The sequence below is a fragment of the Zalophus californianus genome, chromosome 8 (assembly GCF_009762305.2).
Source record: "Zalophus californianus isolate mZalCal1 chromosome 8, mZalCal1.pri.v2, whole genome shotgun sequence".
Lineage (NCBI taxonomy): Eukaryota > Metazoa > Chordata > Mammalia > Carnivora > Otariidae > Zalophus > Zalophus californianus.
The window spans coordinates 98,258,338-98,276,251 of record NC_045602.1 but is presented as its reverse complement, the minus strand read 5'-3'; the positions used below and the strand labels follow the sequence as shown (position 1 = coordinate 98,276,251).

At 41.2% G+C, this 17,914-nt stretch overlaps 1 protein-coding gene across 7 annotated transcripts in view; it reads right to left on the bottom strand.

Moving 5' to 3' along the window:
- The window catches only part of KIF16B (kinesin family member 16B), a 314,095-nt gene that overhangs the window by 52,244 nt on the left and 243,937 nt on the right, over positions 1-17,914 (bottom strand). For all 7 annotated transcript variants that reach the window (XR_003524843.2, XR_003524845.2, XR_003524844.2 and 4 more), the window contains one exon: positions 8,833-8,922. Coding sequence is in view for 4 of the 7 variants with exons in the window: in XM_027623368.2 (XP_027479169.2) it covers positions 8,833-8,922 (90 nt within the window). In the remaining 3 variants the exon portion in view is untranslated. The remainder of the gene's footprint in view (positions 1-8,832; positions 8,923-17,914) is intronic.

Sequence of the window (17,914 nt, the reverse complement as noted above, 5' to 3'; positions counted from 1 at the left end):
AGGGGGATTACTAAAGGAGCGATGAGCTACATTTAGAGCCTTGCTATGATAACAAGCACACCCCCAACATTTATGAATACCTGCTGCGCGCTCGCCCAGAGCTGGGTGCATTCGTGACTCTCCTGACACATTTGATGAATGAGGGAGCAAGGCAGGAGTCCTTGCTGCTGGCCCATGTGGAGTAACCAGCAATTACAATGAGGACATAGCACCGACAGAGCTGCTGTCCTGCTGTCACTGAAGTGCTAAAACTCAGCATCATCCTAGGTTCAAAACCATCACTGGACACAGTTAAGACTTGGATGATGCTAAAACTCAGCATCATCCTAGGTTCAAAACCATCACTGGACACAGTTAAGACTTGGTCATAAGGACTGTAAATTTTCTGCATAAAATCTCACTCCTCCCAAAGCCAGTGTCAATCTTATTTAGGCATGAGCCAGGGAAGACAGATTTGAGGACATTCATATGTGCCACAACAATTTTTGAAAGTGAGAAATGTTTCAGATCTGTGAAAACTTAATACTGCATATTTAAGAATAATTACACAGTTGGACTAACTCAAATGCTTGCATTTTCCATCTCTTATTATGACATTACTTGCCTCTTTCAGGGACTGAGGCATGGCAGGAAACTGTCACTGTCATAACATTTCACAGGAGAAACCCAGTTTCTAATTATCCATGGGGACTTGCTTATGTAACAGATTTTTGCGGAGAAGAGATGTTCTTCTCTTTGGTCTCATCTGGGGCACTCTGAAAACTCCCTCTTCTTAAATGAACATGGTCACGGAGAAGGAGACTCAAAACAAAGAAGGGTCTAGGAATCAGGAGACATGAACCTTGCCTACACCCCAAGTCTTGGTGTGACTTTCAACACAACTCTGGGCATTTAAGTCTTCATTTCTAAAATGAGAAACCATGGAGTACCCAAATCTTTAAGGCGCCATGGTGTACTTACGTTTCGTAGTGTGCAAACGGATCCAACCCCCTGCTAGAGAAGTCTCCTTGCCGGCTGAAGAAGAAAGCCTGCTAGCTACTCTATGCTTCAGAGTTTTGGGTGGTCAAAGAAACAGTCAGCATGCTCTCGCTGTCTAGGCTTAAACTCGCCTGTCATTAACTTTGACAAGATTATTGGTCCCTGGAAATTACTTTTTAGAACTGGTGACCTATAATAATGAAAAATCAACTAATGCTCCCAAGGTGGATGCAAAAGAAATGACAGGCAGCATATTAACCAGTGGCCTGGAGAGCATCATTTGGGAATTTTGGTCCTTAACTACATACTCTTAGGCCCTGAATCAGATTTACTGAATCAGAATTTCCTAGTGTGGCACCGGTGCCCATGTATCCTGGAAAAGCTTCCCAGTAAATTCTGATGCCTTTTGCTCCCAGCTCCCCTTGCTCTTGAAAGCAGTGATTTAAATACTGTTTATCAGGTGGAGAATGGTATGATGGAAACCATACAGTGAGATACCTGGGTCTCTCATAACATACTAGGTCAGGAAGCTGGCAGGCAGCGTTCTATTTTTGCCTCCAAAGCTGTTTGCTATTTAAAAATTCAAGGGGGCTGAGGGCTTGGTGCAGATGAGTTTATCTAAGGCTTACTGGATGCTCCCTGTGGCTATAGTTGGTAGCATTATAATTTGGGTGGTGAGTAGATTTGCAATTTTTATATTAAATTTGGAATGCTGGTTATAGAACTGTTGAGAATACATTTCAGTGATGGATGGTAAATAGCTGTCCAAAACAAATCCAAGGCCAATAGCCAGTTTCGTTTCTTTCTTTCTTTTTTTTTTTTTTGGTGTGGCTTTGGGGAAATTACTTGGAAAATAAAGAAGGTGAGAAATGGTTCTATCAGCACAAACTGAAAGTCCATATACAAATTAAATCACTTCTTGCCTAATCGTTTTTTTCCCTCTCCCCTTGGTATTTACTGGGTACCTGGAGACCGCCAGACATGAGATAGAACAGTTGCTCTAACACAGCAATCTTTCATGTTTTACTCGAAGGCTCTGAAAATATTTTTCTCCCTGAGCTCTATAGGGAGAAGGGAGCCCTGCTGGGGATGCGGCCGATGGAGGCTGATCTCCTGTTTGACACTTGGGGACTCTAATGACTCACTGTGATAACTCAGTTATGATGCAGACAGGCACATGTCATGTTCCACGTGACTTATGCTCTCACCACACACAGGCATTAAAAGTTCCCTTAGCATGTATTTGGATGGTACATTTTAATACATAACATAGCCCATTTCCATGGTTCGTCTTCTTGACTCTAGGCAACATACCTGTTGCAGAATTGCTCTTGGCCAAGATTATAAAAGGGCCGTTAATGATGGATTACAATGCCTCACTGTTCTCAGCGTGAGATAGTTCTCCTGAGAGGTGAGGTGCCCACTAGGTTCTAGCACTTGGAAGGGAGGGCTCCGTATTAAATGTATTAAAATAAAGTCCTCTAAGAATCAGAGTTTGGCATCTCTGAACCTCCTAGAAGGAGCAGCTCTCAGTGACCCTCTCATCTTCCAGCCCTGTGTCCTACTACTTCATTAAATACGTTCAGAGCCCACTAGACCACTCATCCAGGAAGCAGGGGGCAGGGGCACTATGTCTTCACTATTCTTTCTAATGGTTGAGAGGGAACATGGTGTTCAAATAGTCTTTCTTTTCAGCTTCTTGATGAGCTATGTTTTGTTTTGATGGACTCTTAAGACTATGACGTGGATCCACAGGTAAACTTCATGGACACTAGACATTAACAGTAACTCTGCCTTTTCCATGGCAAAAAGAGAACATTTGTTTCTGAGCATCTAACTTGACTGATGTTTAAAGGGATTTTTAGAGTAAAAAATTTTTCATACAGATAAAGAGCACTGCAGAAATGATCTGCATGATAAAATCTCAAAGACATGCTCTCTAGCAGGTGCTGCATATTACTTCATAGTCACTTTCAATAACATATTTTATCTGAGGCTTTCTTTCTTTTTTTTTTCCTTAAAGATTTTATTTATTTATTTATTTATTTTGAGAGAGAGAGCATGAGAGGGGGGAGGGTCAGAGGGAGAAGCAGACTCCCCGCTGAGCAGGGAGCCTGATGTGGGACTCGATCCCGGGACTCCAGGATCATGACCTGAGCCGAAGGTAGTCCTGTAACCAACTGAGCCACCCAGGCGCCCTATCTGAGGCTTTCACAGGCTTTTACAAACCAGCTGTGGCATTATCATTTTACAGATGTGGAATCTGAAAACACAGGGTTTAATTTGATTACGATTCCATACAAGGTCAATGAAGGGGAGCAAAGAAAGAAACCCAGAAGGAGCTATTATCTTGCACAATACACGTCAGTATATCAAGAGGACAAATTAATTCAAGACAAAAGGGAAACCTATTTAGAATCCAGAAGAAACTGCTAAGATTAAGGAAAATGAATAAATAAAAATAAAACAATTTTAAAAACCTTGAATAATGCAGCACCTCCAATGAGGGCTCACCCTCCTCAGACAATGAATCTGAAAATAGAATGAGCATAATGTTCCCGTTATGATCCGAGATCACCTGCAGCCAATCTATTCTTTAGTATTATACAGGACAAAGAACTTTGTTTCCTTTTTTTTATTCTGAAATTTGTCACTGTACAAAAGCAATGGACTAAATCTTTTTTTGGTTTCTGCTTTACCCCTGCCTTCAATGCCCACGCCTGCATTTCATGGGACCTAGTGGCTCTGTGACCTTTCCCAATTCACAAAGTTGTTTTGTGTGTAATAACCCTAAATTTCTTCTGTTTTCTTCACAGACACACATTATAGCTAATAATCAACAACCCCTCCCTGTTTTAATTGGTTCACCACCCAAGTGTATATAAAGTATCCTTGAAGGGTCTTCAGTTGACCTCATTCTCCTGAAGGAGACATTATAGTATACAGTATATAATTAAGCAAATAAATGTAAGTAAACAAGGAAATTAGAAGATTTAGCTGAATGATGGGTAAGGAATTCTTAAAACCTTGTCACTACCAGAGGCAAGGCCCTGGGTCTCTCAGTCTCCCCAATTTCTGTGTGTTCTTTTCCTAATCTTGATTTTTTAATAAATTGGTCTTTAAGAACAGTTGAGCAATTACCAAATTGTTTCAAAGGGAAAGCATGCATATGTGAATCAGAAGTCAGGTAGATATCTTTAAGAATATGCACACAGGAGGCACCTGGGTGGCTTAGTTAGTTAAGCGTCTGACTCTTGATCTCGGCTCAGGTCAGGATCTCAGGGTTGTGAGATCGAGCCCCGTGTCGGGCTTCTGCTGGGCATGGAGCCTGCTTGAGATTCTCTCTCTCTCTCCTTCTTCCTCTGCCCCCACCCCCACCCCTGCCACCCAGCTCTCTCTCTCTCTCTCAAAAAAAAAGAACGTGTACAGAGAGGTAGTCACAACAGCAAGAACCTAAAACTACCCATGAAGAGGATTCTAAAAATCTGGTTAGGTGGTATGCCAACTTTGTTTACTAGGACCACTGCTCTTGGCAAAATGATCAATCGCTTGATAAATGGATAAAGTGTTGGTAGACTGGGGAAGTGCTAGCTCTTTGGTGGGAGGCCATAGCTCTAGGCTTCCCTGAGTGAGGTGACTCATAACTCAGCATGTCCCTGTAGGTATTCTGCTGGCAAGCACAGCTATCTGTCTTACACCTTTCTCAGGTCACTCAAAATGCTAAGTATGGCCTATGGGAGTCCTGTGAGTCTGAATGGTTAGCTGGACCCAAGAAGACCTTCTGAGGGCACTGCGAACAGTTAACTTCTGGGGGCTAGATGAAGAGAAACTTTCACATTCTATGTATACATCTTTGAATAATTTCAATCTTTTACCATAAACATTTAACTTATGATCTGGAAAAAAAAAAATCACTGGAAGAAAAAAGAAAATCTCCATAAAAGGAACTGTCTCATCAAACTTCTTTAGAGATATATCCTCCAGGAAAAACAGGGCTAAAATTCAAGAAGGAAGTGTGAATGAATAGGATATAATTCAGAGTTCCAAAAGATTATAAGCTATAAAACAAACTAAAGTTTTAAGATGGATAGAGATTCTCTATCTTGGCAAGTAATTACAAATCCTGTGTATTTTGAATTCAAGCATATTTTTTCAATATTTTTTCAGCTTCATTAAAAATGTGAAACCTTGTATAAGTTGGTCAATTTAGTATGTATCATTAAAAAAAAAAAATCAACCATCTTGTTACCCTTGCAACTGAGAGAACAAGAGTAGTTTCCTACTTGTATAGAAATAATGACCCCAATTTGGTGAAGGAGTGAGGTAAATGAAACATGTTCCCACTTGGCTCTGAAATAGTCACCTGTGAGGAGTAAATTTTCAGCATCCTTCTATCTGAACCTTTTGACATTCCTGAAGAAGCTCTGACTTTGACAAGTTGAGTGATTTCTAGGATGCTGTCAGGCCAAGTAGATCATCTGGAGGTAGCTGATTACTTCAGTAAGATTAACATTATACACAGAGATGGCAATAATATATACAATAATAAGAGCAATCCTAACTGCTGAAGACCTAATAAACATTATTGATCTCAAGTCTCCACAAACACTTAGCAAGTAAGATTATGTGAAGGTAGGCTGCACAAAAGGAAAGTCAACTTTATGTTAGAAAATAGAGCTGATATTCAACTTGACATTTAAGCTTCATCTTGAAAATGTTAAATGGGTGATGCTGTTCTCCTCTCACTGGAATAAGTAAATGGGGTCCAACCATCTGGGCTTCCACACTCGCTTCTGCTGACCAGTTGTGTGACAAGAGGCAAGTCTCTGGCTCCAACCACAGGAGGTCATGAATGGCAAAAGCATAACACAACACCCAGGGCACCATCAGCACTCAGTCACTGGTGAGGAAATTAGAGTGTGGCTATTGCAAAGCTCAGTGGCGTCCCCTCAGGCTTTTTAATTAGTACAACTTCCCTTTCTAAAGGCACGGTTTGTTTTAGGATATCACCACACGGTTTCAAATCCCTACTGACATCACCTCCTCTCTTTCAAATAGATGCACACATGTGCCTGTAAGTTCTTAACATTCTTTTTGCCCTGAGAAGAAAGAAATTATAAGTCACAAAGTTGGACTCAACACGGATAAGCAATTTCCAATCTTGGGTGTCATTTAGATCGTGAGTCTGTGTTCCGGAAAAAGGTTTCTGTGAGAAGTCATACATGGATAGAATGGAAATTCCAGCTTAGTCTGAATGTGCAGACCTTCTTCAGTATCATCCAGTGGTTTGCCACAGCACTCGGGATCGAACTCACGGCCCTACGTGATACAGTCCCCATCGACTTCCCTGCCCTCATCTCTACCACACCTGACACTTCACGGGTCTTTTTATTCTTGGAACAGGCCAGGCTTGGTCCCATTCCAGGGCCTGTGCATTTGCTGCCCCCTCTACTGAAGATAGGCTCACCCCCAGGTTTTCATGCCTGCCTCCTTTTTAACATTCAGATTTCTCCCTGCATGCCCAGCTATCATACTACACTATCACACTGCCTCGGCACTTAATGTTATCTAAAATGATCTCACTATTAGTTTGTTTGTTTATTGCTCATTCTCTGCTTTGCGAGAGGACGGAACGTGGCTGTCTTGCTTATAATCGTGTTCAGTGTGGAGTTGTTCACTACAGACTTATGACTGACTGAATGAATGAAACCAGCTCGATTTTTCTCATTCAAAGGTCACTTAACTTTTTTCAGCAGGTATGTAATATACTCTTTCTTCCCTTGAGAAGAATTTTACGTATGTGATCATCTCTGTTCATTAATTTCACCTGCTAACAGACAACCTCTTTGATTTACATGTTTATATCACTGTTAGCCTCAGGTATGTTTTCTTCTAATATATTTTTAAAGATCACTTCTGTTTGTTTTGAAGTTTTCTTTAAAAACACTGATTAGGGCTATGCATTCTTCCTTTCCAAACTCATGTCTCTCACCTCAAATTTCAACTAAAATGTCACTTCATCAGAAAGCCCAACCCTGAAACAACCTTATACTAAAATGCCCAACACCTTCTGCCCCATTACATTTTACTGATATTTTTCCTCAAAGGCATGCAGCTCACTTAAGATGGTAACTGTCACACAGCACACATACTTGGTAAGTGATAGTTATTATTTCTCCCTTGCTTATTGTCAGTCTGTCCCAAGAGGAATTGAGGATACATAAGAGAAGACATTTTTGTTTCTGTCCACCACTCCATTATTAGAATATACTAAATTTGCCTACGTAGTATTGCCCTGAACTAATGTCACTGAAAGAATGGATATGAAATAAGTCATGGTATGAATGATACATATATACACATTTCTATCATCAGGGAATTTAGTAAGTTAATATGAAAACCTGCACATTATTAAAGTACTGGTATAGTAACTTATAATCAGGCAGGTAATGAGCTGCAAAGCTCACTTTAAAAACAAGTCACTCTATACATTAATATGTACATGATACTTACAATTTTTATTGTCAATATTAACTTGGGACATGAAGCATAAATTGTAGAAATTTAATAACATGACTTTGATGCAGTTACTTCTGGGACTGAAGCTCCTTGAGGAACACTGAACTAAAATTCATACCTGAAGCTTCTTCAATATTTAATTGAATACTATTAATACTTAAACAACCAGATTTCAGATAATTCAATTTTACCAAAACTCAAGGAACCATCTTATTTACAAAAAGGAATTTTCTTTATATTTATATTGGATAAGAGGAGAAGGCATGGAAAGGTTAAGGAAACATTAGTTATTTAGTGTGAACTGAACTAGAAAAAAAAGTCTAAGTTATTTTTTAGGATATCATAAGAAACTATAAAAATGGTGCTGAAAAACAATACTTGGGGAAAGCAGGTATTAGACAGTGACTACTGACTGATTTGCAGTCAGTTCAAACCAAAATTCCCAAAGTGCTGACACAAGGTTTCCTTTAGTTGAAATAAAAGTAAATAAATACTCGCTTGGAAGATACACATTAATTTTGGGAATACTTCTCTGCTATAAAGTATTTTATATTTTTAAGATTTATTTATTTGTGAGAGAACGAGCGAGTGTGAATGGGGCAAGGGGCAGAGAGAGGGAGAGAGAGAGAGAATCCTTAAGCAAACTCCCCACTGGAGCCAGATGTGGGGCTTGATCTTTACCACCCTAAGATCATGACCTGACCCAAAACCCAAGAGTCAGACATTTAACTGACTGAGCCACCTGGGCACCCCAAGTCAAAAGTATTTTAAAAATTAGTCTTTGTCCAAAGAGATAGCCAATATACTCTGGATATCTGATCAGATGCATGAAATGCCTCCTTGGTTCTAAATAATTCCATACTTAGGATCCACCTCCCATCCACGTCTGATGGCAAATTAACTTTTAAGACTTAACTTCTCATTAAGTAGAAGTCTAAGCATTAATATAGTCTTTTTTAAGAATAGAAAGGACAAATCTATATTGAGGGGTTTATTATTTCATTTTAATAGGTCTTACAGTTTAAAAGTTGTAAATTGATTAAAATATTTATTTAAGGTTCGTTGTAAAATTTATGAAAAGGATAGAATTCATTTACCATCACTTTACTATCACTTTCAAAATCTTGTGTTCAGGAAATGTTTAAGTTGTGTAGGATGGAAATGGAACAAAGAACAGAAGTTAAAAAGCTACCTTTGACAGATGAGTAATTGCAATAAAACTTGGTGACACTTACAAGCTGACACCTAAAAGGGGGGGAGCACTGATAATGCAATCAGCTCATTTGCTTTATAAAATAAATGTTCTTAATTGGAGATAATTATTTCATAACTTACCTCTGCATACTTTAACTTCAATGTTTTATGCATTTCTCGAAAACGACTGTAGCGCCTGAATACGGTCCATGTCTCATCTAGGACAGTAATCTATTAACCGGGAAAATCAAAATAAATCAGCATTAATTAGAGGAAAAAAATGACTAGCATTTTTTAAAAAATAATTTTAAAATTAACAAAAAGTGATTAGCATGTAAAATTTCTCCAGAACTGAAAACATTAATCTAGCTGCATAAGTAAGACTTATAAATAAAAGTGTACTCTACTTAAGGATGCATCTCTGGTTCCTAAATCTACTTAGAAGCAGTATGTGCCCATGTACAATGACAGACAGATAGTTACCTCTTAATGGTTTATAAAGAATGTCCCTTAACCCTCCACTCGGGTTGAGAAAAGTAAATCCCAAAGGGTGACCCTTCTGCTATGGCACTGTGCCCATATAAAACGTCAGTGTAGGTTACCACATGCCACGATAGTGGACAGGATGGGAAAAAATGAGAGAAGGAAAAGCAGAGAAAAAAGGAGGAGGAAAAGGAGGATGAGGAGGTGGAAGGAGAAACACGACAAAGAAAAATGAGAAAACAAAATTTCTGTATCTCGATTATTAGTATAAAAACACACAATATATTTTGCTTCATTTTAGAGGAGGAATTCTCAACCCAGCCTTTAACTGGTAGTTCAACTTACTATTCCTGTTAAATGTGCTGACTGGTACACATGCAAAGGCCCTGAGGCACATATGCTCACATATCAAGGTCACAGGACATTGGCAGACTGGGAGACCCCACCAGCCTTGATAATCACAGGCTAACGAGTCTCAAATTCCCATTACATTTCCCACCTTTCTTCCAAGCTCTAGACCCATGTACTCAACTTGCAGACATCATTCTTTACATGTCACACCACAAGAACTTCAAAGTCATCTTGTCTAAAACCAAACTCCACATGCTCTCTCTAGTCTCAACTCTAGTTCTTGTCTGGTGCGTATCACCACACCATCCAGCAAGCTCCGCCAGAAAGACGCTGAAGCCACGCCTGATCCCCTCCTCCCCACCAACGTAACCATAGCCCAACACGTACTGGGTCTTGCTCCTCTGCTCTGTAAAAACTTCTTGGAGCTCTATTCCTCCATCCTCCACCACCACCATCACCATGTCACTTTGGGCCACTGGGTCTCTGATGGCCTTTACCAGGGATTCCCCCAGTTGTCTGTGTCCACATCTGCCCACTCCAATCCTTTCTCTGCACAACTGATGGGGCAGCTTTTTAAAACTTAAATCCGATCATTCCACACACACCTCCCCCCTCAAGACCCCCTAGTAGTTTCATGCTGCCCATAGAAAAAGACCTAAATTTTTTATCTTAAAGGACTATGTACGTGCACCCCAATGTTTATAGCAGCAATGTCCACAATAGCCAAACTGTGAAAAGAGCCAAGATGTTCATCAACAGATGAATGGATAAAGAAGATGTGGTATAGATATACAATGGAATATTATGCAGCCATCAAAAGGATTGAAATCTTGCCATTTGCAACAACGTGGATGGAACTGGAGGGTGTTATGCTGAGAGAAATAAATCAATCAGAGAAAGACATGTATCAGGAATTCTTAATCTCAGGAAACAAACTGAGTGTTGCTGGAGTGGTGGGGGGGTGGGAGGGTTGGGGTGGCTGGGTGATAGACATTGGGGAGGGTATGTGCTATGGTGAGCGCTGTGAATTGTGCAAGACTGTTGAATCACAGATCTGTGCCTCTGAAACAAATAATACACTATATGTTAAAAAAAAAAGAAGAAGAAGAAGATAGCAGGAGGGGAAGAATGAAGGGGAGTAAGTTGGAGGGGGAGATGAACCATGAGAGACTATGGACTCTGAGAAACAAACTGAGGGTTCTAGAGGGGAGGGGGGTGGGGGGATGGGTTAGCCTGGTGATGGGTATTAAAGAGGGCATGTTCTGCGTGGAGCACTGGGTGTTATGCGCAAACAATGAATCACGGAACACTACATCCAAAACTAATGATGTAATGTATGGTGATTAACATAACAATAAAAAAATTTTATCTTAAAGACCCAAATTCTAAATTTTTAACCCACTGCCTGCCCACGCCAGGGCATCTGCATGGGCCTTGTCCCCATATGGGAAATCTTATCCTGCACATTACAGCAATGCCCTTCTCAAGCACTGTAATTCAGCCTGGTTCCCCCACATGGGGAACAGCAGGAGAGGAGCAGCAGTGTGGGGAGAATAGCCACATGGGTAGTTTCAGGAGGACTGAGTCGAGTCTCAGCCAGTCTTGGGTTCACTCATTTCCCAAAGTGGCAAGTGAGATGATTTTAGGTCATATAAGGATATACTTCTTTTTTTTTTTTTTTAAAGAATTTTCAGCATTCTGGTTCTGTATTCATTATTTACAATGAATTTTTTAATTGTGGCAGGTTTCTTCTTATGAGTTCCCTCAAAAAAGAGAGTTCTGTAAGGAAAAAAAGGTAAGTATATTTACCAAAAATATCATTAAATAAAAATAGTACAGTAGCTCAGAAGCTGTAAATTTTGAAAGCTGGTATGCAAGTCACTCAAGCTTGGAAAACACTGCTCCCTGCAGCTAAGCTGGGTGTGTGTGGGGGGTGGTTTCTCTCAGTTCTCTTCTCTTCAACAGAACCCCACAAAGGCACTGTGACGGAGGCCACCATGGGTGTGAGTTGTGTGAGGGCTTCCTTAGGTCGAGAATGCAGCAATACACCACTGGCTGTACACAAACCAGGTGTCAAAGGGAAAACAGGAAGGGCCATGACACTGCCTACTTGCCAAGAGAGCCCAGAAAGTTGATGGAGCCACACTCACGACCTGGGAGCAGTAAAACGCTGGATGCTCACAGGTGAGACCTTGCTGTGGGACTCTGAATTCCACAGAAAGTCACCAAAGACGCCTAGGACTCTCTCATCCATCAGATTCTCCTGTGCTCCCTGGCTCCCTTTAACTCCTAGTCAGTTATCAGCAAAATACTCCAGATCCTTAGCCTCTTCCAGGAATGTCCCCATCATCTTCACTCTAACTGAAGGCTGGCTCTCCCCTGAGGATCCACTGCCCCGGCAGCTCTCTCAAGTAGGGACTGTTTTCTCCCCCCACTCTTCCTCCCATCGTGCTGGGATGTAGGTAGACATTGTTGTTCTCTGCCCAACTTTCAAACCACTGCTCCTCTCTCCATTCTAAAATCCCTCCTCTGTGAAGTTCATGCCTTCAGACCCTACACTCCACCCACCTTTCTTACAGTTTTCAACTCACCTTAGTCACTTCTCAATTCCTTGAAGGTCTTAGGTTCTGCTCAATGTCACCTGCTCTTCCAACACTTTGTAACTCCTGCCATGAATCTTGGTCATTCCAGTAATACCCAGATGATCCCTCCAACACCCTGACCTGCTTCTTGACCTTCGCCCTGGTTCCTTCCTCACTCAACTTAGAAACCATGGGCAATTGGGACTCCTGGGTGGCTCAGTCGGTTAAGCGGCTGCCTTCGGCCCAGGTCATGATCCCAGGATCCTGGGATCGAGTCCCACATCGGGCTCCTTGCTCAGCAGGGAGCCTGCTTCTCCCTCTCTCTCCCTCTGCTTGTGCTCTGTCAAATAAAATAAAATCTTTAAAAAAAAAAAAAAGAAACCATGGGCAATCATGACAACCATTCCTTTGCATTCAACCTCAAATCTCTTTGTCCTGCTCTTGAAATTCCCTGGACCAATAGCTAAACCATAACCTTGGTGAAATCCAACTGTCTACTTACTCTGGGCTTGCACCTGCCTAGCAGAATATGAAAGAAAAACACACCACGAAGTGGACCGACTGGTCTCATTTGAAAGTCACAATCCCCACTTTCAGGTCAGCCTGGATGCCTCCCACCAGTCATATCCCATTTTCCAGTCCTATCCACTCTTCTCTTAGATAGCAGTTTTATAAATAGTTTACCTCACCTTTCTCCTCAAGCTTTCATCACTTTTCTCCCTGTCCTTAGCTGATAACCTTAATTCCTATTTCATCGAGAAAATGAAAGAAATCAAAAGAACATTTCCCCAGGTACCCTTACTCATGTCTCTTCATTGCCACCACCTACCCTGTACCTCCTGTTTTTCCCTGTTACCAGGCACAACATATGGATCAGTGCTCCTGTTAAAGTCAAGCCCTCTCCTTAACCACTGCATTCCCTCTTGCCTTCTAAAGGATACTGCAAGATGTAGTTTTCTCTTCTCTCTCCTGCACCAACACATTCTCATTCTGTATCATTCTGCACTAGATTATTCCCATCAGCACCCAAACAAGCTATTATGTCTCTCATCTTAAACTCCCAACTTGGCCTTCCTTTCCTTTCTAATTACCACTCCATTTCTATCCTTCCCACCATCACAACACTCCTTGAAAGAGTATTCTTGGTATTTCAATTTCTCTCTTCCCACTGTCCCTTGAATCCCCTTCAATCCACTCAGCATTCCACTCAAACTACTCTTACCAACGTCATCAACAACCCCCATACTGCTTATGCACTGGTTAATTCTTGGTCTTGATCTTACTCCACCTATTGGCAGGATTTGATGTCCCAACAGCTCCTCCTTGTAACTTCTTTTTCATTTGGCTTCCAGGTTGCTACACCTCTTACCTCAGTTTTCTCTGCTGAGATTTCTCTTCATCTCTCTGACCTCTAAACATCAAAGTATCCCAGGGCTTAGTCCTTGAACATGTTATTTTTTCTACCTGTACTCACTCCTTTAATGATCTCATCCCATCTCAAAGCTTACATTTATATGCTGATGATTCCCTGGATGCTCACATCTGTCCCCCGAACCCAGACTCGTATATCCTACTGTGCCTACTTGGATGTCTAATTGCATCTCAGACTTAACATGGCTAAACTTACCAAACTTTATCTCCCAAACTCCCTCCCTTTCCTGCCTCCCCATCTCAGTAAATGACAATGCCACTCTCCTACCTGTTCAATCCAAAAACACTGGCCTCATCCTTGATGTTCCTCTTTCTCTCTTTTTCCTCTTCAAATGTGCTACAACATAAGTATGGCCTCAAGGACTTTTCACGAGATTTTTCTTTTCTGGAATATTCTTTTCACATGACTAGCTCCCTCACTTCCTTTAGGTCTAGGCTCGAAATCACCTTCTCACCAATACTTTCTCTGGATATATTACCTAAAATGGCACCCCCTTACCCATCTCCACACTACTTGCTCCTCTCTTCTAATTCACTGTTCTACTAGGCACTTCCTACTACCTAACATGGTATCCTGTTTTCTGTCTGCCTTCTCCACTGGAATATCAGCTCCAGGAGAGGTGGGATTTTTAGCTGTTTTTCACTGCACCTTAGAAGAGTACTTGGCACATCACAGGCATCCTAAATGAAGACATGGAAGAGAATAAGCCCCAAGATGGACTTATCTTACAAATGCTTAGGCTCTCAGTGACAATGAGCCAGCAACACCTTTTTTCATCTCTCTGGGTAGAAGAGATGGCCTCAAGTAAAATTAGGATAAAGATATAAGGTAAGTGGACACTTAGCTTGTAAGGCTTTGGCCTGCAGTCTTTCCCACCTTGTTTTCTCAGCTCATTCACGTCAGACCACTATTTAAAATCTCTAATTAATGAAATGGTTATTCCAAATCCTCCTCATAATTTGGGGTTTCATTCCTCTTTCCACGGTGGCATGAGAATAGTGCCTTTATAAAGGATACCAATTTCTCTAATAACATGCATACACCAAATACTGGGGAGATCGTGACCTGGCTAAGCGATTTCCTGGGCAGGAGAATCAAGGGCATTGGGCACAAGCCAACAAGTCAGCAAGGAGAGGACATAGTCCCTGAGGGAGGCCCCAGAAAAGTATCCAATGCACTTCCTTCTGCTTTCTTGGTATCAGCCCCCCAGTGCTTTCAGTGGCATGTGGGATGCTAAAACTTGGTGGCGTGCAGAGCTGAGAGGGGCCAGAGAAAGATGGCCCAATGTGCAGAGGACTATCCTAAGCTTTATACATGTACTCCTTTGAATTGGGCTTAATAAGGTCAGTATAGGTGTAAGAGAGATCTCTATCTTCACTGTGTTATGCTGGTGACTCCAGGAGTCCCACTATTAATGAAAAGGAAGGGGACTTTCTGGAACCATTAACACTGCGTATATAATTTCTTCAAAATGCTGAACAATGAAGATCACTACTGGCACATTCTGGGTAATGATTTATTTTGTTGCTGCATATCTTACTTAATATGTTAATAAACTCAAATTAACAAACCCACATTACAGATATGAATGACTTCTACCCTCAGTGTTTCAGTCTATAGTCTAAACCGCTGGTTCTCCAAGTGTGATGTCTGACCAGCAGCACCAGGAACTTGTTAGAAATGCAAAGTCTGAGGTTTCACCCACACTTACTTAATCAGAAGCTCTGGGGTGTATAAGCAGCCTTGCTGTAAATCACTGCAGTACTGCTGCTCCAAAATCAAATCTGGTATCTTAGTAGCCTCCCACCCACCCTCCCTCAAGGCCAAGGCCCTCAGCTTGGCATTCAGGGCCTTTCCCAGGCTGGCCCAACGCCAGCTTTCTAACCTCAGCTCCCAGTGGATCAGAAATCTCATACTTCAGACAACTTAACCCAGAAATACGGCATATTCATTGGTCTTTTGCAGAATCTTTTGAACGGCCTCCTCAGTTATATACCCCATTCTGTGACTAGAGAGCTGCCTCCCGGGTGGCATCCGAACCACAATTCCTCCCTTGGCAGTTTTCTCACAGTTCTCTCCTGGAAAAATCATTCCCTCCTCCATGATTCCTTACCATGTAGCTCATGGTTTAACCAGAGCACATATCATAGGATATCAGTTATATCATTAAAGTTATATTAATTAACTTATAGAATTGATACTAGTTACATAAATGCCTCTCTACCCTATAAAATTTTAAGCCTTCTGAGGGAATGAGCATTTGGCAGTAATTGGGGTAGAGACGGAAGAACTCTCACCATAGAAATAAACATTCATTGAGCTACTGCTATGTGTTAGGTGCCACATTAGATGTTGGCACTTTGCTCAAAGGTGTACTTAAGATTATTTTTCTTTTCCAATCAGGTAAGAGTTCCAGGCTTGGCCTAGATCTGTCAGAATGGCAAACAGGGCCTGCTGTCATCCTGGCTCCACATACCCTGTTCTGGTGGTGTCTTTGAGGTTCATCTGAATCAGATTATTTAAATTGGTCACACAGTATGATGATCTGGTTTTTTTTAACTGCATTGAGAATATGGTGCCTTCTCAATATATCTGTAACACAAGTTTACAGTGACACATAGAGAGATTTCTAAATTCTTCACCCTTGAGATCTTTACCTGACTCCAGGTTAAGTATAAGGACTGCAACGGCTCAAGCTTCCTATTTTATATATAAAACATTTAAATCTCCCCTTGTCTGCCAACATGCAAACAAGATGAGGACAAGGGTGATGAAGAATAAAGGCCAGTCATGATCATTACAGAAACGGGGGGCCAGGGGGGAGCGTGGGGGAGCATGGGGGCAAGGCAACCACACGTGTCGTCTCTCCACAGGAAAACATGGAGTCAAAGTCAAGTCCCTTCTCTATAATGGAGACACCAACACCCATGGAGGTGGGAAAAGGCACATGTGAAGTTTGGAAAACCTACATAGAAAGGGGAAATATATATTAAAATCTTATTTTTGCCCCAAATTAAAATTGGGCATGGGATGAGGTGTTGATGCAGACAGAAGGGACAGAAGATCACTACACTAAATAAATCAGGTCAACAAAATATTCGATTATTTTCTTCAATGTTGAGAAAGCAAGGCATCATTACTGCCTATCTTTGAGCAGCAAGTTCATTACTTCTCTGTCACTGGATGGCTCTGCTGATACAAATCCATCTTTTCTGGGCCATAAAATGATCAAGTGCAACTTAAACACCATAAACGTGTCCATGAGATGAACTGCATTTACTTATAAACAATTCTCTATTGAGTGCTTTCCACAAATTTATGTTATACACATATTTTGCTGGTTTGAGAATTGTCGATTTTAAGATCTGTCATCAGTATATATTCCCTTGTGTATATCTATCTGTGTAAGGATGAGAATCTACAATTTTTCACCCAAAGAAAAATACTCTAACTGGCCTCCTTGTAAATAGTTACTTTTAGAGTTCTCTCAAACAACATTTATTTTCTAACAACATTTCAAGGAGCTGCCTAAAGTATATAAAAATAAAATTCCTTCTATTTAGTAAGTCGAATGCCAACCTAATATACACTACAAGTTTTTACACTAAAACTTTATACTAAAGTTTTATCAGATTTGTGCAAAATATAGTCTTCCACAGCCTCAGAACTGTGAACAGGTCTGAGGGAACATGAAATATATTACAAATATTGGAATTTGTACGGTAGCAAGTATTAATATATCAGACTTAATTAAAAGCTCAGAGAACTGTTACAAATGGAACTAAACTGGAAAGAGGCCAATACCTCACTAACCACAGCCTGCCATCATCCTCTAAGTCCTTGCTCCGGTCTGCCTCTAAGATGGCCAAATCCTTCAAAGGATTTCTGATGGGCATGCTCACACTACATTTGTGGAGTGCACTATTTTTACTGAGACTGCCCGTAACCTCTTCTGGTCTCTTGGCTCACCTCTTCCCTTCTGCTCACTCCGTCACAGGCCCAGGCCGGACTCCAGGTCAGTCTTCTCACCACTGGAGGACCAACACCTCACTTCCCTAGCTCCCAAGAACTTCTAGTGGGGCCACATTAGAATAATCCCCCAAATCAGGCAGTCTATGGTGTCAGCTTTCTCTCCAGTGCGCTGCCCCCCAAAGAAAGCAGAATGTATGAAATTTATGCTATTTTGGACTCAACAGGGTTACTCCTACTTGTAAATCCTTCCAAATTACATTCTCAGCAATGAGTATTTCAAAACGTTCTAGATTTTGATTCCTCACGAACAATGATTATGTTTTACTGAGGTGATTAGGGTCACCCAAGACCAACTCCCTGAGCACCTTTCAGCCCTTCTCAAAATGACGCTGTTGCTACATTC